General features: G+C 39.3%; 1 protein-coding gene across 7 annotated transcripts in view; it reads left to right on the top strand.

Annotated features, from left to right (window-relative positions):
- The window catches only part of prpf40a (PRP40 pre-mRNA processing factor 40 homolog A), a 63,869-nt gene that overhangs the window by 12,338 nt on the left and 25,841 nt on the right, over positions 1–25,690 (top strand). For 4 of the 7 annotated variants that reach the window (XM_072579357.1, XM_072579352.1, XM_072579354.1 and 1 more), the window contains 10 exons: positions 2,545–2,622; positions 3,760–3,870; positions 4,454–4,574; positions 7,474–7,501; positions 11,351–11,557; positions 11,898–12,009; positions 13,236–13,300; positions 16,186–16,350; positions 19,367–19,475; positions 19,628–19,778. In XM_072579357.1, the coding sequence (XP_072435458.1) occupies positions 2,545–2,622; positions 3,760–3,870; positions 4,454–4,574; positions 7,474–7,501; positions 11,351–11,557; positions 11,898–12,009; positions 13,236–13,300; positions 16,186–16,350; positions 19,367–19,475; positions 19,628–19,778 (1,147 nt within the window). The remainder of the gene's footprint in view (positions 1–2,544; positions 2,623–3,759; positions 3,871–4,453; positions 4,575–7,473; positions 7,502–11,350; positions 11,558–11,897; positions 12,010–13,235; positions 13,301–16,185; positions 16,351–19,366; positions 19,476–19,627; positions 19,779–25,690) is intronic. The other 3 variants (XM_072579356.1, XM_072579355.1, XM_072579359.1) reach the window with 1 other exon arrangement.

Below are 25,690 nucleotides of genomic sequence, written 5' to 3'. Positions count from 1 at the left end.
TTTCCATAATGTGGAAAAATGCATTCACTTAATTTACTGGTATTGTTTTGGAAGCAGTATAAGGCATATATTATTAATCATGTCCATCATACATTTTGAGATGCATCAGGCATGTAAATTCCAGCCATTTACTTATTTTAAGCCTCTCATTGACTGAAAGACCTGCATCAAAGTAATTAGCTTTTAATTGACCCCAAGAAAACACAGATAGTAGATCTTTCGATCTTAGTGATACACACGCGTTTCACAGAACACAGCAGTACACATACTATTCATTATGGGGCAGTATAGGCTTATAAATTAAAAGCAAAAGAACTGCGGAGTAGCGAGTTTTGAGATTTGTAGCTCAAGTTGAGGTTCTGGATGTAGGTTTGCTCACTGAGCTGGGAGTTTCATTTCCAAATGTTTCGGCACCTATTAAGTAACATTTTCAGTGGGCCTCAGGCGGAGCACTGTACATGATTTCTGCTTTATATTTATATGTTTGGGTTTCTTTGGGTTGATTTACATGATTAGATTACTTACTGTGTGGAAACAGGCCCTTCGGCCCAACAAGTCCACACCAAAGCGCAACCCACCCAGACCCATTCCCCGACATTTACCCCTTCACCGAACGCTACGGGCAATTTAGCATGGCCAATTCACCTAACCTGCACATTTTTGGATTGTGGGTGGAAACCGGAGCACCCGGAGGAAACCCACGCAGACGTTGGGAGAAGGTGCAAACTCCAAACTCCACACACACAGTCGCCTGAAGTGGGAATTGAACCCGGGTCTCTGGCACTGTGAGGCAGCAGTGCTCACCACTGTGCCGTTTCCTGTGATGATGTCATTTAATGTTCTTTTTCTCAGGGGATGGTAGATGGGGTCTAACTCGATCTATTTGTTGATAGAGTTCCAGTTGGAATTCTCATGTGTGTCTCTGTTTGCCTTGTCCTAAGATGGATGTGTTGTCCTAGTCAAAGTGGTGTCCTTCCTTATCTGTATGTAAGGATACTAATGAGAGAGGGTCATGTCGTTTTGTGGCTAGTTGGTGTTCATGTGTCCTGGTGGCTAGTTTTCTGCCTGTTTGTCCAACGTAGTGTTTGTTACAGTTCCTGCACGGTATCTTATAAAATGACATTAGTTTTGTTTTGTGTCTGTACAGGGTCTTTCAAGTTCATTAGAAACTGTTTTAGTGTGTTGGTGGGTTTGTCAAAACACGTCCAGAAAGCCTAGCCACTCTCCCCTACTTCAAAGGCATCTCTGAAATGACTGCCAGACTACTCAGACCCTTGGCATCATGGTAGCCCACAAACTAAAGCAGCTAATGAACTTGAAAGACCCTATACAGACACAAAGCAAAACTAATGTCATTTACAAAATACCGTGCAAGAACTGCAACAAGCACTATATTGGACAAACAGGCAGAAAACTAGTCACGAGGATACATGAACAAAAACTGGCCATAAAACAACATGACCCTCTCTCACTAGTATCCTTACATACAGATAAGGAAGGACACCACTTTGACTGGGACAACACATCCACCTTAGAACAAGCCAAACAGAGACACGCACGAGAATTCCTAGAAGCATGGCATCCCAACCGGAACTCCATCAACAAGCACATTGACTTGGACCCCATCTACCACCTCATGAGAAAAAGAGCAGGAAATGACAACACCAACCCAAAGAAACCCAAACATATAAATAGAAAGCAGGAATCATGTACAGTGCTTTGCCTGAGGCCCATTGAAGATGTTACCTAGTAGGGTGACAAACGTCTGGAAAAATGACTCTTCCAGCTCAGCGAGCAAAGCTATATCCAGAACTGCGGATGCTATAAATCAGAAGCAAGAACAGAAATTGCTGAAAAAGCTCAGCAGATCTGACAACATCTGTGGAGAGAGATTACAGTTAACGTTTCCGGTTGAGTACTCTGAGGAAAGATCACTTGACCCAAAATGTTAATTCTGATTTATCTCCACAGATGCTGGCAGACCTACTGACCTTTTTCAGCAATTACTGTTTGTTCTATTCTTATAAATTATGTCTGCGAGCATACTACAAGAAATACTTTGTTATTTCAAAAATAGTAATTTACTGATAAAGCTTAAAAGAAATGATAATTTAGCATCTCTTTTGGGTTCCCAATTAATATTTCTTGTCTTAGTACATTCACTGTTGTCTTGTTCATCAAAATGCTTCGAAGATAGCATTTATTAGATGTTGTGTAGTCTCTTTTTTTTTGTTAATTACTGATAATTTTATGCTTTAATATTCCCATCTTAATTATTTCATTTTTCTACACTACTCAAATATGTGATTCAATATAAGATTGAAACACAGTCTATGAAATATTAGGCTAATTCTGAAACTCAAGATAATTAGTGTAGTACCAAATTTAATATAATTCTTTGCTATTTATCATTTAAGTTTTACCTTTTTGTGAAAAAAGAGAGATTGAATTTTAGTTTCTAGGTTCACAAATTATGCAATACAGAATATTTCTGAAAGGATCTTTTTATTTTATCGGAAAGCCTAAGGAACTGATGTTTTTCAGGTTACAAATCCTACAGTTTCTAGCGTTCAGCAAATTTCTGCTACTAATGAATCTTCTGGAGAAGAGCAGCCCAAAAAGGTATCCAGCTGTGACATACTTGAATTATCAGTAACTTCACATTTCCAAATTCCATTTAAAATTTTAATTATGATTTATTAAAATGCGAATAAATACAAGCTTTTACCTGTTTATTTAAAAATTTGGTTAAATTAATTGAACTACAATTTGGCTTAGAAATTGGATAATGGAAAAAGAACTATAAAGGTATATTTGTACTTAATATAGCCCAAAGCCCTGTCCAGCCAATATGTTACTTTTGAGGTAAATTTGCTGTTTTAGGCAAATATAGCATAAATGTCACAACAAGTACTAGCTAATCTATTGTTAATAAGGTTGATTAAGTATTGACAAAACATCAGAAGAATTCTTCCACATCTTTGACTGATATGACGTCTTTTGCATCATCTGTATGCTGATATTTCCTATGATGCAGTAACCCTGGAACTGAAGTCTCTGAATATGTACTCAAACCTTGACAGGAAAAGGCCTAAAACTTACAACCAAGCTCATATGTGAATGATACTGTGGAGCCAAGGCTAGTACTGTATATGCAGACTGCTGGTAGTCTTTATTGTTTTGCTTATCTCTGTGAATTAAATATGTTGCTGTTTGGAGCAGCTGCAAAGCTTTCTTTCTTGCTCCATCAGCAGACGTTTTGGTCAAGCTACAAAATTGCAAAATGAGTAATGTAAAGGAATTTGCATTTGTGCTCTTTTGCTACGTCTTGAAAATGATTTTGAGAGGGTAGGTGCTGTTATTGTAGTATAAAGTCAGTATTGTAGGTAAATGTGAAAACAAAACAATGGATGTTGAAATTTCAAATGGTAACAACATAGGAGGAATGTTATGCAGGTCAGGCATACCCTGTGAAGAGACAGTTTGTATTTCAAGTCAATGACCTTGAAAATCCTGATGAAAGGTCAGTAAACTGAAATGTAAATCTATTACTTCTCTGCCCTGCTTCCAGCATTTTCTGTTTCTCTATTGATGTAGATAAATGTCTAATTTGCAAACTTTTGAATCTTTACTTATTTACATTCTCTCACGTGTAAGTTTCCAATTGCCACAGAATATTGACTTGCTCTAATGATGTATCCTATTAGTGTTTTTTTTCTAAGATTGTCATTTTATCTAATATCATAATTATCTTCTCAGAAATCTGTTTGGACTGAACACAAATCTCCAGATGGAAGAACTTATTTCTACAATTCTGAGACAAAACAGTCCACATGGGAGAAGCCCGATGAGCTGAAATCGCATGCAGAGGTTTGATGAAATTATTTGAATATATCTAAACAGGAAAATTGGACATTATGAACTTTATCTTCATAATTCTATGTAATTTTTCTGAAGATTCTTCATGTATTATTTTCTTTTTAAACTCTTAAATACAAATAATGCTTTCATGCAAAAAGACTTGATTTGATTAATTGGTTCATGACATGTGGGCATTGCTGGCAAGGTCAGCATTTATTACCCATCCTTAATTGTCCATGAAAGTATAAAGGTAGACTGGTTTTTCTTACATCAAATGTAGGGCACTTAAGAGCCAATCATATTGCAGTGGATCAGAGATGACTTAGGAGACTTGCTGAGTAAGGATGGCAGGTTTCCTTCCCTGAGGCATAATAGTTAACCTGGTGAGTTTGTATAACAATCTAGTAGTTTTGTAACCATCATTACGAACAGTAGCTGTTTAGTTTAGTTAAGTTTAACTTAAACCAACTCCGCCTGTGTGGAGAGACTGGAACTTATGTCTTTGGGTCAAGTGAGGAGAATGTCTTTTATAACATTAAGTGACTAACCATTGTATGATATAACTAATATAAGTATGTTTTTGTATTTTAAGCAATTATTATCAAAATGCCCTTGGAAAGAATACAAATCAGACACTGGGAAACCGTATTATTATAATTCTCAAACAAAAGAGTCTCGATGGACGAAACCAAAGGAATTAGAGGAATTGGAAGGTAAATTTGTTAATAGTTTCTATAGGAAGCAATAGCACATTAAAAATAAATAAAAACTAATTTTAGTGATATTGTGCTTTTGATTAAAAAAACAATTAACTAAAATTTCATTTGCAGGTTAATAGACATGATTGGCCTAATACTATTGAAAATTAGTGCTTCAAGTAAAATACTGAAAACTTGAGCCTGATTAAAATATTTCTTCTTTATTCAGGAATTCAACACTCATCTTTGGAATTTGTTTACTGTTCCAGAGTGCTGTCCTGTATTTTCTTTTAAATTACTATATTTTCTGATTTCTTGTCGCTAAATTTTGAATTTTTACTGGTCATAGACTTAACCAGCAGTCAGTCAATTTTAGAGAGAACCAATTTAGCTAAGGACAGCAGTTGAAAGGTGTAAGGGGCAAATCACCTGGGACTAAGATGAGAAATTACATGATTCAAAGGGTTGTGGAGCAATGGAATTCTCTATCATTGAAAACAACTATCAATAGACTCTTGTCCTTAAAGGGTATGCAGCATGAGCAGGAAGGTGCAATTGACACCGAAAATTTAATGTTCATGTTGAATGGCAAGCACGGTCAGCAGGCTGTATGATCTATTCTTATTTCCTTGTGTTCTTGAGCAATTTGTGGTCACAAAATATCTCTGGTGAGGGAAGGCAGGATTAAACACTAAATTGAAGTTCATGGTCTTGGTAGTTCTGCATATTTTTCAGTTGATAGAATAATTAGCTGAAACAGTACTTGGTGAGAAAGCAAATAAAATTCCATTCAGGAAGAATACAGGTGCTGAATATTTATTTAATTAGAGAAAGACTGCAAAAAGCTACAGAACAGAAGGATTTGGGATTTATACATGAACCACAAATCTAGCATCCACGTTCAGCAGGTAATAGGGAAGGCAAATGGAATGTTGACCTTTAGTTCAAAGATAATGCAGTACAAAAGTAGGGAGGTTTTTCTAAAATTGTACAAGGCACTTGTCAGACCACAGCTGATCTACTATGAAGGGTTTTGGGCCCATTATCTAAAGAAAGGCACACAAAAGAAGTTGCATCAAGACACTATTCAAAAGGGCCACAACACACTGCAGTACACCAGAACTGCAAAAAGAGGAAGAAGAACACCTATACAATGTATTCGCCAAAAATGGATACCCCTGCAATTTCATCAACAGATTCCTAAGGGAAAGACAACAGAATGAGGACATGCCACAACCCAAAGGACTAACCACATTACCATACATCAAAAACATTTCTGAACTGACAGCCAGACTACTGTGACCACTAGGACTCATAACAGCACACAAACCAACAGCCACTCTCAGACAACAACTCACCAGGACGAAGGACCCGATACCCAGCATGAGCAAAACCAATGAAGTGTACAAGGTTCCTTGCAAGGACTGCACAAAACACTACATAGGACAAACAGGAAGACAGCTAACGGTCCACATCCATGAACACCAACTAGCCACGAAACGACATGACCAGCTATCCTTAGTAGCCACACACTCAGATGGCAAGCAACATGAGCTCGACTGGGACAACACTACTATTATAGGACAAGCCAAACAGAGAGCAGCCAGGGAATTCCTAGAGGACTGGCACTCATCCACAGATTCAATCAATAAGCACATTGACCTGGACCCACTGTACTGGCCACTGCAGCGGACAGCTGGAAGTGACAACCGGAAGCGGCAGGTACAAATCACTATAAATGCCGGAGGGAACATCACAGAAGCGCTTCACAGGAGGCTCCCAAGCACTGAGGATGTCACCTAGACAGGACGGAATGTCTGCAACATAAATTCCCAGCTCGGCAAACGGAACCACAACAACGAGCTACAAATCTTCTCCCAAACTTTGAAAGACATAGTAAAGGTAAAGTTGCCTTGATCATAGTGGACCATGGGGCTGCTCTCGTATTAGAGAGAGAGAGAGAGAAGATGACAAATGGTTGTTTGACCTGAGTGTCACATGTCTCAGGTGATGGAAGGGATTAAGAAGGAGAGTCCTTGATGGTAACCTCAGCTGGTGCTGAAATTGAACCCAAGCTTTTGGTTTTATCTCTGCTTTGTAAACCCAGCCTTCCTGCCAAATCAGTTTACCAACCTCCATGATATACTGGCATCAGAGGCAGTTCAGAGAAGGTTCACTTGGCTGGTACCAGTTATGGAGGGACTGTATTATGAAAGCTTGAATAGATTGAGCCAGTACTCATTGCAATATAGAAGAATGAGAGCTTACTTTATTAAAATATACAAGGTTTTGAGAGGATTTGACAGTGTAGGTGTGAAAAGTTTGTTTCCTCTTGTAAAATGAGTCTGGGATCAAAGGGTATAATCTCGGAATACGGTTGGCACAACATCGAGGGCTGAAGGGCCTGTACTGCGCTGTAATGTTCTGAAAAAAGGGCTTTTAAACCTAATTTTTAATTAGATCAAATGAGTGCATATTAACTTTTTGAAGGATTTGTTGAAGTCAATTAAATTTATCACAGGAACACCTGAGATAAGGTAGAATGTTTCCAGTGGCAGGAAGTCCAAAACCAGGGGTTGCAGTCCAACGATATGGGGTAACAGTGGGCTGTTGAGTTGGATGATCAGCCATGATCATCATGAATGGCGGGGCATGCTTGAAGAGTCTAATAGTGTGCTCCTGCTTCTGTTTCTATGTCTCCTACTTATCAGTAACAGGTTTTTTATGGTTTGTGGTAGAAGCATCTGTTTTCTACTGAAGCAGTGCAGTCGATAGTGAATTAAATCCTAGAGTTATTTTTGTTATCAAATAATTTACTATGTGAATTAATAGTTAAGAAAATTTTGCAAACTTGGACAACTTGTTCAATTGCTTTGAAAAGTAAACTAATCAAATGCTATTTTTACTTCTGCAGAAATGATCAGAGCTGAGGAAGAAAATGGGTATGTTTTAATTGTTTCAAAAAGTTATGAAACTGGTACAATTGGGAATTAATCTAACATCCTGCTTTTTCAAAATGTGCACATCCAGTGATGGTATTTTTAGCAACTCTCATTAAAAGGTTTGCATTAAATAGATTTTTTCATTCTACATTTATTTGCCTAAATTCAGGTGCTAGATTCTAATAAATGATTGGCTCCTGTTAGAATAGCTGAACTGCAAAACTACAGTTGTAGACTTCCTTGCAGAATTTCTGGAAAAATTTAAGTTGCTTTATTCAATTTAAGTAAAGTTACATTTTATTATTTTTACAAAAAAACCAGAATAGACAGCTAATGTTTTCTGCAAATAGTCCAAATGGTAAATAGATAAAGTTCAGTGAGTAGTAATTAGCAATTTTTTAAGTCTTGCTGACGATTTTTCAGAAACCCAGTACATATGGAAAGAAATTGTAGTTATCAAGTGTGACATTGTGAGTACTCCCAAACAGCAGTATGGGCCTCCCTATACCTTAAGGACTGCAGTGGTTTGAGAAGGTCACTCACCACAACCTTCTCCATAGCCAGCAACACCCACATCCAGTGAATGCAAAAAAGTGTTTGTGTTGAATATAGAAGATCCATCACAATCTTAGCTGAGACTATAAGAGGCAGTGCAGGAGCTCTAAGATTTTCACTGGAGGTCAAAAAACACGGAAAACACATTTGACTGCATTGACATGGAAAACTATGACAGCACAGTAAGCAAGTGCTCTGGGCTTTATAGCCTATTCCTGTTCTTATTTCTTACATTCTTAATGTTTTTAAAGTGCCTTTAAGCTACAAATGGTCTGTAAATTTAGCATTCGATGTTTTATAAAGTGAAATTGCAATCAAATTGCAGAGGATCTGCCCAGAAATGTATGAAGTGGAGCTTCAAGATGATTGAGAAGGCCCCAATGTAACCGGATTTGCCTAAATACAAGCTCCATATCTTCACTCCTTAAAATGTCCTGACCTTGTGTTGTGAGAAAGCATAGAAATATGTTGGGAGTTGGATCTGGAAAAATTCAGAATTTTTTTTTTGCTTACTGTGCTGTCATGTCAATGCAGTCAAATGTGTTTTCCGTGTTTTTTGACCTCCAGTGAAAATCTTAGAGCTCCTGCACTGCCTCTTATAGTCTCAGCTAAGGAAACTGGTGCGTGGGCAGGCATGAATTTATCAGACTTTTTGGGTTTCTTGAGCTCTCCAACTGAAGAAAATACTGATGAGCCAATTGTAGATGCACTTAGTTCTGTTGTGTAGTGTACTTCACCATGGTATAATTTCTTTGCTGACCACCTGCAGGCAGTTGAAAAGAGCTATGTCACCTGGTTGGCCTCATCATAGTCCTCCTTTGTGCACTCGTAGTACTTTTGTACCCGTTGTGGTGGGTGCAAATGTTGTTTCCAACTTGCACACCTCCTTGGTTATGACTATGGCCTCTAGAGCAATTAGTTCGTATTGCTGCTTATCTGTTGCACAAAGAGCAACCCTGATCCACTGGCTGAAACTTTGCATGGTATTGGAAGGCAAGAATGGCAGCTTCTTTTGCTCAAGATTAGCGATGTCATGGTGCAACAGGAAATTTTCTGTAGTGCTAATCTTTTCCGTATTGGTAGATTTTTTTTCCACTTTCTTGATCCACACCTGAAAAATGCTGGAGCTGATCTTGTAAGCCTCATTCTGTCAAAGTAGTTTCTTGGTGTTCACCAAGTATTATGGTTTCTTGGACGTTTCAGCATAAGAGTTGAAAAATCTTTGGTGCCATCCACTTTGGTCCAGACAATAGCAGTGACACTTCTTCCATCATTTAACATTTCACCTGTAAAGATCAGTGTGTGATCCAACAAAAAAAAGATAAAGCTGTCCAATTTCATTTGAGTTTAAAACAAAAATTCTCTTGCTGCCTACTCACTCAGCGCACAGGAGAGAGAATTTTACAGCCAATCAGCTGTCCTTGCTACTGTAACTGCTGCACCCCCACCACTCGCCATGCATAATGATAATTCCATGCCTTGAATCAGTACAGCCACTCATTGCTGCATGTCAGCTCCCTGACCCATCCTCAGCATAGCAACTCCCTTTCCTGCAGGATTGCCTCAAACTGGAAAGATTCTCTGTTTCACCTTTAAAGGACAGTCACAGAGCTCTTTCAACCCTGGGGAGGTAGCCAGTCTCATCCTCTGCCTAATCTGAGAGAATGCCACTTTGTCAGGCTGTTCCAAGATGTGTCAGTGTTCTGACAAAGGGTAACTGGGATTCCAGTGTCAACTTTTATTTTTTTCTCTGTCAATAAACACTCCCAGACTTGCTAGGTTTCTCCAGCACTTTTGATTTTTGTTTGTTTCAAATCTCCAGCATCCACAGTTTAGTTTTCCAAGATGTTTGACTTATGTTCGGAATAGTTGAAACACTCAAGGTGGTATCTCCCACTCCTTCATCTGCTTTGTGCCACAGTTTTCTATTTGCTTTATTCTTTCTCTCCAGTCAGCAGCATTTTTAACTTTCTCAGTGTCCTTTCACAGAGTGATCTTGATATCAAATGGTGGCTTGCCAGAGCTCCATGATTTGGTGCTCTGGTTTGTCTCCTCGTCCAGCTCTGATTGGTTAGAGTGGTATTACGACTATATTGGAAGGATGTACTGATAATCAAACTCAACTACACAGTTGTACCAGTATTTCAACGTTTGAATCTTCATCAGCAAAATGTTCAATTGTTTGTCTCTCGCACTATTTTCAAGAATGAAAGAGATTTTTACCAGGCTGCTTTCGTGACCTCAAAATAATATACATCTTGACATTTAAGATATAGTCTGGAATTAGAACTATATAACTATCAACTCAAACATGGATACATTGAGCACAACTCAAAAGGATAACAGCCTCTGCAGAAAGTTTTTTTAGTAATGGCCATAAGGGGAAAATAAAGTTCCCTTGTGGACCAAGGTTTGGAAAAACAAAGGATAAAATGTGATGACTTCTCGCTCGTCCCCTGGGTTCCTGTTGATGAAATTGAATTGCTGATTGCCTGAAACAATAGCTGATCTTCAGATTGAACTGGAACGCAGATGGGTACAAGTCTTTGGAAAGTGGCCATGATTCAAAAACAAGCTTTCCAGCAAATAAGGGGCATGAATTCCATATTTTAGCTGCTTAAACTTTTATCTAAATTCACTTCACTTTCTGTAAACAGTAGGTAAATGCCAGCTGTTGACTTCATTTCCAATAAATCAGTAAACCCTTTTTGATCTAAAACAAGACCAAACAACTCCATATCTTCCAGTTTGTCTCTCTACTCATAAATACAAATATATATTCTGACAGTGATATTTATGACAAGCTTTCACAAGTTTGGCCTATCCAATATTAACAGTCCAGAACTTTGGTTTATCAGGCCAGCATTGTATTGCATTTATTATTCTGTCAGCAGGAAGGGCTGACAACTTTGGCATGGCTCACAGTATCTGAATTTGACTCATTGCAAGTCGACCACATTACCACAATGCATTTAATTCTGTTACAGCATACTAGGCAGATATTCAGACTCAGAATGTCTCAGGAATTGAGTTCCTGGTTTTAGGGATAGTTGAATGCTGAAATTGGATGTATATTTGGTTTGTCCACTCTTATATGACAATTAGTCAGTACATAGCAGTTTTAACAATGATAGAAAGTTATTAGAAGGTATTTTGTCATTAAAAATTCTGTATTTATGAAGCATCCGCTTTCAACAATAATTCATTAATTGAATTGATCTGAAAAGGGTACATAGAATCAAAACGTATGTTTATATATCATGGATTTTAATTTACATTTCACAATTTCAACAGTGTAAAGGAAGCTTCTCTTTCCACTGTGCCAACTTCTGTTCAAGAGGCGACAACAACCACCCCAGTGGAGGTTACTGAGAATGAAGTTACAACCTCTGAAGATCATGAAAAGGAACAAACAATAGCTGTTGAGCAGCCTGAACCTGAACCTGTAGAGATCACTTCTCAACCAGCAGAAGAAGTAACAAAGCAGGAGATTCAAGAAAAGTATGTTTTAATTTGTTCCACGTAACTGCAATGTAGCTGAATTGTCTAACATTTTCAGTGTATTATTTTAAATACATGATTAAAATTAAAAACCTTATTTTTAGATTTATGCTGCAAATTAATTTTCCATTTAATTTTTTGAGCCTATTCATATGACTAATGTTATCTCAATGGCTGATTTTGATTTCTATTTTTAATGTAAGTCTTTTTTGTTCAGCTTATAAGTACTAATGTGAAATTTTTAATAAAAAAATTATTTGAGCTAATTCCACCATGCTTCAAAAATTATTTAAAAATAAACTGGCTGTTTTGTTTCAATTTCTTTAATTTTTTTTCATAGTGATATTCCAAAAAAAGAGGAAGAAGTGAAAAAAGAACCGGTGAGGAAGACCTATACCTGGAACACAAAAGAGGAGGCAAAACATGCATTTAAAGAGCTGTTGAAGGAAAAGGTATTTACTGAGAAATGGAAGTTTAATATTTATTATCAGCTTCACTTTTTTGCATATTAGATTCCAGCAGCAATTCCAAATTTTTAGAAAGAAACCTATTTAGGTCCAGTTTGCAAAGATCGACAAATACTTCTTCAAGTGTTTATGCAATTTTCTTCTGAAAGTTATCCCTAGTTCTGGCCCCACCACCTTTACAAACAATGCACTCCGATTAGAGCTTGCAATATTTAAAAAAAAACTCATCATTTCCTGCCAACCCCACAGGTTTATTTGTTAGTTATCTTTGATCTGTTTCCTTTGATTCCCAACCCAACACTGAAGAGGATAGTACACCGTGAGCAGGGAATAAAGAATACTAGCTTAGAAGAAGTACAAGTAATTTGCTATCACTCCTGGAATGAGTATTTGGGACTCTGGTACCAGAGAAGGAGAGCAGGTAACAGGAGTGATGCACTTCCCTTCAGAAAATAGGACACATCCAGTCGATGATTCTGATATTCCTCATGGTGATGAAAAAGTTCAGTTGAACAAATAGAAGGACATGTTAGAAATTAAGCAGCAGATATAATGGAGAATAAAAATCCTGGAGAAAGCAGTTAAGACTTGAGAGAAGCAGGGTATGAAATGTGTAATATATTCAAAGGGCTTGTAGGTTTTTTTTAGATTACTTAGTGTGGAAACAGGCCCTTCGGCCCAACAAGTCCACACCGACCCGCCGAAGCGCACCCACCCAGACCCGTTCCCCTACGTTTGGGGCAATTCACCTAACCTGCACATTTTTTTGGACTTTGGGAGGAAACTCACGCAGACACGGGGAGAATGTGCAACTTCCACACAGTCAGTCGCCTGAAACGGGAATTGAACCTGGGTCTCTGGCGCTGTGAGGCAGCAGTGCTAACCACTGTGCCGCCCTTCACATTTTCTTCTCACTCAAACATTCATGGGATGTGGACATTGCTGATGAGGTACTTGAATCTGACGAGGTGGTTAGGACTCACTTCTTTCTGGATGGATGGCATAAAACTGGATGAATAGATTCCCTTGTTTGTGTTTTTCTTGCAATTTGTAATTAAACCATAGCAAGCAATAGGGAGTGGGTAGGATAAGAGGGTAAAAATGTTTTTGGCAGGAGCTAAATTTTTATTCCAATTGAACTTATTTTTGGTTAGACGTGCAACTTGAGGAAATCATTTGCATTTAATCCTGCATGTTACCTGTTACTTTAGGGTGTTCAGTCAAATGCCTCATGGGAACAAGCAATGAAGATGATTATAAATGATCCTAGGTATAGGTAAGTTTCAAGACTTTTCTGTTTAACCTTTTGTGACTCTTTGCTCAGCAAATTCCTAAAGAAATTATCTATCTTTCTTTCTAAAAAAAACCCAAATGAAAACAAAGCTAAGTCACTCTTGCAGTGGAAAGATTTTTTTTAAAAAAAGATGTCAAGAGAAAAGAATATATACATAAGTTTGCAAACTTCTGAAATCTCTGTCCCATGCTACATGCAATGTATTAATGATTTTGATATAGCTATGCACCCACTTTTAAGAGATCAAAATTGATTTTTCTGCATTCTGCTCAGTCGGGGGTCCTGCTAACATGAAGTGTCTTTCTCCATTGATTATTGTACTATGTATTGTGACATAAAAGGCAATCTTTGGCTTGTGACTGTTTTGCATGGAATTTTGTTCCCTTCCTGGATGTAATCAGTATGTTCTGGTGTGTTATACCTTCCAAGAGTGAACTCCTGAAAAAGCTGTGCATTGTCTGTACCCGCAGATATATATAAAATGGAGGTCAATGCATTGTAATACTGCCAATAACCCTTACTGCCCAAGTGATATTGCTAGGGGACTGAGTTCTCCAGTGTGTCTATTCAGTCGTCTCTGTTCTAGGTCTGCAATAATTAGGAGCTGTGATGTGTTCTGTGGTTACCTACACTGCTGTCTGGAACAAAATGCTATCAACCTGTACATTGAAGTAGTCAGATGGTTGCAGAATTTGCTGCGTGATCCACCTTCAGTTCCATATAGCTGTCTTATGCTGCTAGTCTGCTCTGGACATTTTTGCCATTGCCACTGGGTCCCCTCCTGTTTGGGACTTTGCACATGCCTGATCTTCATCAGTCCTCCGAATGTCAGCGCTCCAAGCTGCTGGGAGTGGCACGTGTTTCTTGGCAGAAATCGTGGGGAGGCTACTGGAACCTTTTAAGACAAAAGAGTGAATCAGCTGTGGCCAGTGATTAGAAATGGTGTGCAATGATTGAGAGTGACTGTGGGGTTGAAGTTGCTATGGAACAAAGATTGGTACTTATTCGGTAGATATGGATGTATTGGTGTTCTTTTGTGAGGGCTAGGATTCTCCCCTCATAGAGGATGAGGGCACATGTAGCTAACTCAGCCCTGTTATGGGCTGTCTTCCCCTGTGTAAGTAAAAAGGGAGGCAATGAGTGAGATAAGTGAGTGGCACAGCTGTTGCCGGTGCATGTGGGGAAAAGACGGTGAGATGTACTGAAGGTCTAAGGAGGTAGCACAGAGGGCATGCAGGGTTATTAGTGAGAGGGGTTGGGCAGAGAAAGCATCTTGGTGAAGAATATTGCATGAAAGTGGTGGGGAATGTGAATTGGTGGGAAATAGGTGCAGTAGTAGCAATGGAGTGAGTGTGAGGTGTTGGGGAGAAGAGTGTGACACTTAGTGGAGTGGATAAGGTAAGGAACCTTCTTTATTCATTGACATTCCTCTGTGTCCTGGAGATGGCACAAACTCGGGTGGCAACCTCTGACCAAACCTGCACAGCAGGTCAGGCAGCATCCGAGGAGCAGGAAAGTTGATATTTCGGACCAGAGCCCTTTATCTTGATGAAACGTTGGTTTTCCTGCTCCTTAGGTGCTGCCTGATCTGCTTTTCCAGCAACACATTCTCAACTCTGATCTCCAGCATCTGCAGACCTTACTGTCTCCCTTATGTGAAATCTTATCCTGCAAGGCAGGAAATGTATCAGTGAACTGTGATTTATAATGGTTATTGGTCGGTGAGTTATGAAAATATGCATTGGATTTCACATAAAGTTAGTGTGATATTGTGTGGGAAGATAAATTTATTGATCTTCCGTATTTGTGTGAGGTATTTGAACTTGTGGCAGTTTATTGAGCTCCTTGGAGCTTGGCTACTGACATTGACCACTTTGCCTTTCTACTCCCATTGATTAGGCATAATTTGTCTGGAAGGTCTTTTTAATTCCTCTGAATTTTGGACCTCTCTCCTCCTGCCTACTTGCTTCATCAAGGCCATCCAGCTTTGTATCAGAGAACTTTGAAGCATGCTTTCTGTTCTGTTGCACCATAATTTCTTCTTCTTGCTTAATTCTGTTTCACAAACAATTCCAGAGTATGCTCCAAGCAGTTGTAGTTTGGCTTTAAATAATGCTAACATTGAGCCCTGGTCCTCTCCAGCAAACACTTAAATTAGTGAGCAGCACCAAGTGGCATGCTTCCTGCATCAGTCATGATACTTATTATTTTTCCCGGGTTCTGATTCTGTGGACATTTTCAGGGCTATTTAATGTCGACGTTTTAATAGGAAGACCTTTGCCAGTTGACCTCGCAATCATTAAACACTCATATGGATGTAATTGAGAGTGCTCTCCTTTCTGGAGGCCTTTCCTGGCACTGATGACATAAACATATTATTAAATATTACAGAGATAAGTAAATCAGTCAGGAAGGGTATTTCATGTGCCAATCGTCATGGACAAAATCTACTCTCCCAAACTTTTGATGGAAGAGTGTCATGAACAATATGAATCAGCCATCACCTCGATATTATTGTTGGATGCGTTCAGAGAAAGCAGTATCCTTCAGATACACGGCACTGCAGCACCTCAGTTCATTTGTTCTCTTCTCTGTAAGAACTTTTAGCAAGAGCTGATGTCTGAAATAAAATGTGTTCTGGTCTTTGTTATCAAAACCTTTGTCAATCCATTACTTTGTTAATCGAGAAATGCTTTCCAATTTTGATGGTTAGAATCACTATTTTACTGCTAATGGGAGAAAATTATGAAGTGTGCTGTTGCAACTATTTTGTGATCTTAAGGAATTGGATTGCTAAATTCATTTTTATGTAATTACTTCACTACTGTTTGCCAGTTGCAATTAACCATACTCTTTGAACAATGCAGTGCATTACCAAAACTTAGTGAAAAGAAACAAGCATTTAATGCATATAAAATACAAACTGAAAAAGAGGAAAAGGAAGAAGCCAGACTCCGCTATAAAGAAGCAAAAGAAAACTTTCAGCGATTTCTTGAAAACCATGAAAAAATGACATCTACTACTAGATACAGGTACAATTACTTCAATCAGAACTATGTGAGCAATTTTTAACAATTGTAAATTTTAATGATGATCTTAGCTCAATTCTGTTCCCAAAGTATTGATTTCCTAAACTGAAAAAGGTTTTCTTCTTTGAAATAAATTATGTTTTGTAAACTTGTATTCAGAAGAAATGAAAATGTTTATTTCCCCCTTGTCTAAGAAAACGGCCTAAGGTCTATGTGCATCTCTTCTGTGATTTAGTCTCGTCAAACTATTTTATATTTGCAAAAAAAAAGCCTTCTGTAAAATCTATTTATAAACCTTTTTGTTAGAGTGTCTATTAGTCTTACTTTTATTTTAAAAAGAGAAAGTTAGTCCAACTAAAATACATTTTTAAAAAATATTCTAAATGTAAATGATTAGTGAATCAAATCCTTAAAATCTGTTTCCATAATAATGGTGGGAAAATGGCCGGTGCCAGTCCATTTGCAGTGTTTTTGTACCATTCCTCGTGATTGTCTGTGGATCTGAGGTATCAGATCACAGAAATGCCAGAACATGAAACTGGAGTTATTTCCTTCAGTTCATGACAGAAACAGTGACGTAAGTGAGGATGAGATATTGCAATTTTGTTCGTAGTATAAATTGTTTTCTAAAAATGTTGACCATACTAAGGTGTCCAGTTTTCCCTCTTTGACTTCTGCCAGTATTACTGCTTTTGGTTACTAATTTGTTATTATGAGTGGTCCTTTATACGTATTTAGTGTCAAATACATTTTGTAATCATCATTCTGATGTCTTAGTTAAATTAGGAAATGGAAGACTACATAACACCAAACAAGCATACCAAGGACGATTTTTATTGTTCTTAATTTGTAAGGACAACTTTATGGTCAGTTTTTCATTTTGAGCTGAGAAGTTGAGGTAGTCAGGAGTTGAGGGAGAAGCAGTGGAGCCCAAACCTAAAGCTGACTTTTTTGGTCTGAAAGATGTGAAAACTGTTACTAGGGGATGCAAGTGAAGATTGGGGATTTACAGCTTTGGCACAGAGTGAATGATCCAGACTGTTATTTGTTGATTTGTCAGATCAAAAGAGTGATCACTAAATTTGTGCACAGGAAAGAAAAACGTGAAGGTCGATGACTTCTTTATCCAGCAATAATAGAAACCACAGGATTGTTTGCTGACTTAAAATTTACAAGTCGCCCTCTATGTGAGGGAGAGGGCAGATTACCACAAGACCATACGACATAGAAGTGGAAGTAAGGCCATTCGGCCCATCGAGTCCACTCCACCATTCAATCATGGCTGATGGGCATTTTTAACGCCACTTACTCGCACTCTTCCTGCATCCCTTAATTCCTTGCGAGATTAAGAATTTATCAATGTCTGCCTTAAAGACATTTAATGTCTCGGCCTCCGCTGTGCTCCATGGCAATAAATTCCACAGGCCCACCACTCTCTGACTGAAGAAATGCCTCCTCATTTCCGTTTTAAATTGCCCCTCTTTAATTCTAAGGCTGTGCCCACGAGTCCTAGTATCCCCACGTGACGGAATCAAATTCCCAGCGCCCACCCTTTCAAAGCCATGCATTATCTTTTAAGTTCCTACTGGATCTCCCCTCAACCTTCTAAACTCTAATGAATACAATCCCACGATCTTCGGTTCACTTAATAACCTGGATGAAGGACCTGGGGGCATTCTGGCAAATTTCACTGATGATATGAAGTTAGGCGGACAGGCACGTAGTTCTGAGGAAGTGGGGAGGCTGCAGAAAAATTTAGACAATTTAATAGAGTGGTCCAAGAAATGGCTGATTACATTATGAGTGTGGAAAGGTGGAGGGGAGAGAGGCTACGGTGAGTCTTCTCTCATGGAGTTTGGTTAAAATATACATGTACAAATATTTTATATACACAATATATTTTTATGTGGATTTGCAGTAAATATACAATGTCTACTGTATTAGACATTGATTTATAATCCATGAACTATAATTATATACTGAATGTCATTATGCAGTATTATTGATTTTTTTTTGGCACCTGGAATCATGTTAATTTTCAAGACTCTTAAGATATATATCTAATTAATATTTCAAGGAATATGAATATTGCTGACAACGGCAGCATTTACGTCAAGTAACTTTCAATTCAAAGTACCTGTTTCATGACACTATAGGTGTTAATTGTTACCAGAAACGCTCCCTCTGCTGAAAATGAACTGTTGGTTCAGGGGGCCTCATTCATTCAGGTTTTAATTGCCATTGGAGCTTAGCAATATCAATTTTTTGTCTGTCACCTTCTCTGGTAATTCAGGCTTCCTTTCCTCCTGTTTTTACACCCAATTTTACAATGAATTTACCTATTCTAATTTGTTTACTTTTCCAGTTTTCACATAAATTTTACAATGCTGAAATCTGATTGCCTCTGAATATGTACAGTTGGTTACCTTGTTCAGTAAGATTCTAGATGTTCTGTCGGGGGTACCACACATTTTTCAGCTCAACCTTGCAGCAGTAGAAAATATCAACCATTTGTTGCCCTGGCACATCAGTCTTTAGGCTGTTATGTTATTTTAAACTTTTGATATTTTTCTCCCAACACTAATGACTTTTTTCCTCTTCTTTCCTTAAATATTCATCCTTAAATAATAGGTTACAGATCCATGGGTGCTGGTCATTTTTAGTGGTCATGGTTGAAGTATTGCATGCAGACACAAGAGGGAAAGAGACCACCTAGGGAACAGCAGTTCTAAGCCCAAGTCTGCCCACAGCCTTGTGCATTGGAGTTATTTAATATTAATCAAATGCGAGTACTGAGGCTGACAGTAAGTCTGGGTTAGGGAAGGGGGCAAAGATGAACTGTTATGCATCTTCTAATCACAGGTTTGGATCATTCAGCACAAGCCGAAGATTGAACGTCGAACCTCCCTTTCATTTACTGCTTAGCTAGTCACTGATGAAAATCATTGAACCATGAGAAAGCTATATTAACCTTTGTGTCATTATTTATGCATTAAAAAGTCCTTTTGGTTCATTCCAGGAAAGCTGAACAGATGTTTGGAGAGACGGAAGTGTGGACAGCAGTTCCTGAGCGGGATCGACAGGAGATCTACGAGGATGTTTTGTTTTTCTTGGCCAAAAAAGAAAAGGTTTGATTATTTAAAAAGTTATCAGACAAGAACAGGCTGTTTAGTGTTGGTTTTGTGTTTTTCGTGTATGTGTGTGTGTGTGTGTGTGTGTGTGTGTGTGTGTGTGTGTTCATGTTCAGTGACTATTTCTGTTGATGTTTCCGTGATTTCAGGAGCAAGCAAGGCAATTGAGAAAGAGGAATACGCAAGCACTGAAAAATATCCTTGACAATATGGCTAATGTAACATACTGCACCACGTGGTCAGAGGCACAGCAGTATTTAATGGATAATCCAACATTTGCAGAAGATGAAGAGTTGCAAAGTAAGTTAATCTATTGGAAGCTATTGCAGATTAGAAGAGATGAAAGTATGGGTGTGTAAACTTGCGGAACAGGGAGCTGATTTGACACAGCGTGCCAAATGTATGAGCCAAATACGATTTGAACAGTGGTGCAAGCAGAATCCCTATTAAAGGGTCATTTTTAAAGAAAGCATTGGATGTTGAGCAATAACTGTTTTCATCTATAACAAGGTTATCAATTAAAACTCTGGACAATTTCAAACAATTGCTTTGTGAGGTCCTTGTATAGTTCTTTAGGGGTTGCACAGAAGAATCTAACAAATAAATGTTGATGAAGGCAGATATTGCACTGATTCCGAACCATACCACAAGAGAACGGCTGTCTTTGCAGTCTTTCATACAACAAAGCAACAAAGCTGGCTAGGATCATGACTGCTGAATAATTCTGAACATACTACAAAAGCACACTCTAGTGAGAGGTGTTTTTTTAATTCGTTGGCCTTCCTGTGGTGCACCTGTTTCTTAAATATGTTAAATTTACCATATTTGATCTTGTCCGATTGCAAATTATACAAGTCAACATACAAGTTAATGATGCAAAGATCCTCATTGTGAAGTTGCACAAAGTGCTGATTCACCCATTGATCTTCCTATGCCTGCCACACAGTGTTTGAACTCTTATATCTAGCAAAAGTACTGAGGCGACTCTTAAACAAGTACGATTGTGTATCATTATTATTAGGCACAACCAATATAAGAACAATAAAATATACTATAACACTAGCAGGTTTTGAGAAGATTTGTAGCTCAGCCTGAGCTTCTGGATGTAGAGTCATAAAGATGTACATCACGGTAACTGATCCTTTGGTCCCACCCATCCATGCCGACCAGATATCCCAACCCAATCCAGCCCCACCTGCCATCACCCAGCCCATATCCCTCCAAACCCTTCCTATTCGTATCCCCATCCAAATGCCTCTGAGCTGGAAAACTCGTTTTCCAATGTTTCATCACCATACTAGGTAACACCTTTAGTGAGCCTCAGAATGAAGCACGGGTGGTGTAGCCCACTTTCTGTTTATACGTTTGAGTTTCCTGTGGTTGGTGATGTCATTTCCTAAAGTGATGTCATTTCCCATTCATTTTCTCGGGGTAGTAAATGAGATCCAAGTCAATGTTAGAGTACTGCTAGAAAAGCACAGCAGGTCAGGCAGCATCCGAGATGTAAGAAAATTGATGTTTCGGGCAAAAGCTCTTCATCAGGAATCGTGTGTTTGTTGATAAAGTTGATAAGTCTCCACATGGTGATGTTGTCTAGTCTTCTCCCGAGGGTCTCTGGTGTTTCAGTGGTTATTCTCGCGTTACCCTGCTTTACTTACCACTTGTGTTACCACTCCTGAGGGTGGTGTTGCAGCAATTGTTTTACCCAAGTCTTCTCCCCCTTTTGCGAGGGTCTTCAGTATCATCCAATGGATCTATTAGGTTCAATCACCCTGATCGATCAGACCCAGCCAGACGTTGGTATGCTAATGGCAGGGTTGTCCTTAAGTTTCCATTACTGGAGGTGCTGGATGCATATAGCTGCCTCCAAATTAGGATGCTTCTGTGTCTGGTACACACCTCGATGTTTTCAGTTGTTCTAAGGGTGATATTCAGTTGACACATTCAAACCTAAATTTGGGTTTGTATTATAGGGTCTGCAGCTACGAAGTTGGTTTGCAAACTGTTGTATTCTGCAGCATGTGGATTAGGATTATCTCTTTAGTCAAGGCTGGGCTATGTTTCCCACGTGCTTTAATTATTATCCATCTTTTATAACTCCAATATAACTGCATTATTTTCTATCATAAGCTCATTATTTTGAGAGGCCAGTCCAGCCACACTCTTGAAAGAAGCAGACCTTGAACTCTTGATTCATAAAATGCTTTGTGTGTCATTTAAACCCTCCAGTATACTTATTAAAAGTTTGCAGAGTATCTTTATACTCTTTATTGCTGACTGTTTTGGCATTTCACAATGGACTGTCTGTGTTCACCTTAAGAATGGTATTCTATTCAAGAAACATGTTCACAGCCTAAAGGCAGGATTGCAATGTGACTTGCATCAAAAAATCAATGTATAAACTGAGTAGTTGTGGTAAAAACATGATTATGGGACAATTTATAGATAGGCAAGCAAAATCAACAGATAACAGGGAAGCAGTGGACATGATATTAAAAGAAGGAATATTAAATTAATATTATTAAAATGACAAACTAATGCACTATTTGTGGGGCACTGTCATGGGGGAACAACCTACCAGGGGAAAGCCATAGTGGTCATGTCTCTGGTACTGAATCTGGCTCTGTGGCTTAGAAGGGAAGTGGAGGGTGGAATAGGAGAGTGTTAGTGTTATGACATTGAATAGTTAGAAGAACAGACGGGCGATTCTATGGAAGCAAACAAGACTCTCTGATATGTTGCCTCCTGGGTGTCAGGGTCGGGGTGACTCGGATTGACATTCCTACATGATTCTTAACAGGGAGGATGAGCAGCCAGAGGTCGTCGTAAACATTGGTACCAATGACATAGTTAGGAAAAACGATGAGGACCTGAAAAGTAAGTAAAAGAGAGTAAAGTTGGAAGCTAAAAGGCAGGGCGAGCAGAGTAGTAATCTCAGGATTGGTACTGGTGCCACAGACTAGTGAGGCTAGGAACACAGAGTGAGTGTAGCTGAACACTTGGCTGCAAAGCTGGTGTAGGAGGGAGGGTTCAGATTAATGGATCATTATGATATCTTCTGGGGAAGGTGGGGAAGGGAGGACAAGCTGCAACTGAACTGGAGGGGTACCAATATCCCAGACGGGAGGTTTGCTCGAGCTCTTTGGGAGGGTTTAAACTAGTTTGGCAGGGGGGTGGGAACCGGAGCTACGGATCAGAGAATGGGTAGTTGGTGCAGTGTGCAAAGAGTCTTAGAGGAATGATAGACAATTGATAGACTGCAATTTTGCCCTATGAGAAGGATTGAAGTGTGTCTGTTTTAATGTAAGAAGTCTCAGGAATAAAGGTGATAAACTTAGAGCATGGATCAATACTTGGAGGTATGATGTTGTGGCCATTACTAAGGCATGGATATCACAGGGGCAGGAATGGTTGAATGTTCCAGGGTTTAGATGTTTCAAAAGGAATAGGAAGAGGTAAAAGAGATGGGGGAGTGGCATTGCTAATCAGAGTATCACAGCTGCAGAAAGGGAGATTGTCGAGGAAGCTTTGCCTACCGAATCAGTATGAGTGGAAGTCAAAAAGAAGAAAGAAGCAGTCACTTTATTGGGAGTTTTCTGAAGACCCCCCCCCCCCCCCCCCCCCCCCCCCCCTCTCAGTAGCAGCAGAGACATGGAGGAGCAGATTGGGAGGAAGATTTTGGAAAGGTGCCTAAGTAACAGGGTTGTTATCATTTTGCTAAAATTTATTGAAACCACCTTAGTGCAAAGAGTTTGTATGGAGCAGGTTTAGTCAGGTGTCCAGGAGAGATTCCTGACTCAATATGCACATAGGCTGACTAGAGTGGAGGCCATATTGCATTTGGTGCTTGGCAACAATCCAGGTCAAGTGCCACACATCTCTGTGAGAGAGCATTTTGGTGATAATGATCACAACTCCCTGACCTTTACTATAGTCATCAAGAGGGATAGGAGCAGATGGTTTGGGAAAGTATTGAATTAGGGATGAGGGATGAGGAATTAGGCAATTAGGCAAGAAGTGTGGAACATAAATTGGGAACAGATATTCTTAGGGAAAAAGCATGATGAAATGTATAAGTTGCTCAGGGAGCACTTGCTGTGAATACTGAATAGGTTTGTTCCACTGAGGCAAGGAAAGAATAATAGGGCGAAGGAACCTTGGGTGACAAAGAATATGGAACATCTAGTCAAGAAGAAGAAGAAAGTGTGCTTAAGATTGAAGAAGCAAGGATCAGACAAGGCTCTAAAGTTTACAAGGTAGCTATGAAGGAACTAAAGCATAGATTTAGAGTGAGAAGAGGGCATGAAAAAGTCTTGGCAGGTTGGATTAAGGAAAACTCCAAGCCATTCTACATTTTATGTGAGACACAAGAGGATGGCCAGAGTGAGAGTAGGGCTGATTAGGGATACTGGAGAAAACTTGTGCTTGGAGTCAGAAAGGTAGGGGAGGTCCTTTAATGAATATTTTGCTTCAGTATTCACTAGTGTGAGGAACCTTGTCGTTCGAGAGGACAGTGTGAAGAGGCTGATATGTTCAAACAGGTTGATGTTAAGGAGGAGGATATGCTGGAAAGTTTGAAAAACATGATAATAGATGGGCCAGATGGGATATGCTCAAGGTTACTACGGGAAGCGAGTGGAGAGATTGCTGCGCTTTTGGTGATGATCTTTGCGTTCTCACTGTCCACTGGAGTAGTACCAGATGATTGGAGGTTAGCAAATGTTATTCCTTGTTTCAGAAAGAGAATAGGGATAACCCTTTGAATTACAGACCAATTAGTCTTATGTCAATGGTGGACAAAGTATTGGAGAGAATTCTGAGAGACAGGATTTATGATTATTTGGAAAAGCATAGTTGGATTGTCAGCATGGATTTGTGAGGGGCAAATCAGTCCTCACAAGTATTATTGACTGGTTTGATGGAAATAGAGCAGTGGATGTGGTGGATATGGATTTTAGCAAGGCGTTTGAGAAGGTTCCCTCTGGTAGACTCGTTCAGACAGTAAGGAGGCATGGGATATAGGGAAATTTGGATACAAAATTGACTGGCCCATAGAAGACAGAGTTCAACCTGGAGCTCAGTAACCAATGGTGTTCTGCAGGTATCTGTTCTGGGATCTCTGTTCTTTGTGATTTTTAGAAATGACTTGGATAAGGAAGTGCAAGGCTGGGTGAGTAAGTTTGCTGATGACACAAAGGTTGATGGAGGTGTGGATAATGTGGAGGGCTGTTGTAGGTGGCAGTGGGACATTGACAGAATGCAGAGCTGGGCTGAGAAGTGGTAAATGGAGTTCAACCTCAAAATGTGAAGTGATTCATTTTGGAAGGTCAGATTTGAATGCAGATTACAGGGTTAAAGGCAAGATTCTTGGCAGCGTGGATGACCAGAGGAATCTTGGGGTCCACGTCCATATATCCCTCAAACTTGCCACCCAAGTTGATAAAGTTGTTAAGAAGGCATATGGTGTGTTGGCTTTCATTAGTAGGGGTTTGTGTTTAAGAGCTGCAAGGTTGTGCTGCAGTTTATAAAGCCCGATTAGACCACACGTGGAATATTGTGTACAGTCTGGTTGCCTCATTGTGACTGTCTCCATCCTTCCTACAAAGATGTGCAGGTTACACGAATTGGCCATGCTAAATTGCCCGTAGTGTTAGGTGAAGGGGGTAAATGTAGGGGAATGGATCTGGGTAGGTTGCTCTTCAGAGGGTCGGTGTGGACTTATTGGACCGAAGGGCCTGTTTTCACACAGTAAGTAACCTAAACTTTAGAGAAGGTGCATTTACCAGGATGCTGCCTGGACTGGAGGGCACGCCTTTTGAAGAAGGGTTGAGGGACCTAGGGCTTTTCTCATTGGACCGAAGAAGGGTGAGAGGCGACTTGATAGAGGTGTACAAGATGATAGGTATAGATAGAGTGGATAGCCAGAGACTTTTTCCCAGTGCAGAGATGGCTATCACGAAGGGGCATAATTTTAAGGGGATTGGAGGAAGGTTCTTTACCACCACTGCTGGCAGCGCTTTCCATGCAGCCACCATTCTCTCTGTAGAGTCAGATACACTAGGGACATTTAAATGACTCTTGGATAGGCACACGGATGGTTGTAAAATGAAGGGTATGTAGTTTAGTTTGATCTTAGAGTGTGCTGTACTGTTCTATATTTTATGTCCTACAGTACAGGCACTAAAATACATAAGGATTTCATTATTTGAATA

The sequence above is a fragment of the Chiloscyllium punctatum genome, chromosome 10 (assembly GCF_047496795.1).
Source record: "Chiloscyllium punctatum isolate Juve2018m chromosome 10, sChiPun1.3, whole genome shotgun sequence".
Lineage (NCBI taxonomy): Eukaryota > Metazoa > Chordata > Chondrichthyes > Orectolobiformes > Hemiscylliidae > Chiloscyllium > Chiloscyllium punctatum.
This window is presented reverse-complemented; position numbering and strand designations above follow the sequence as displayed.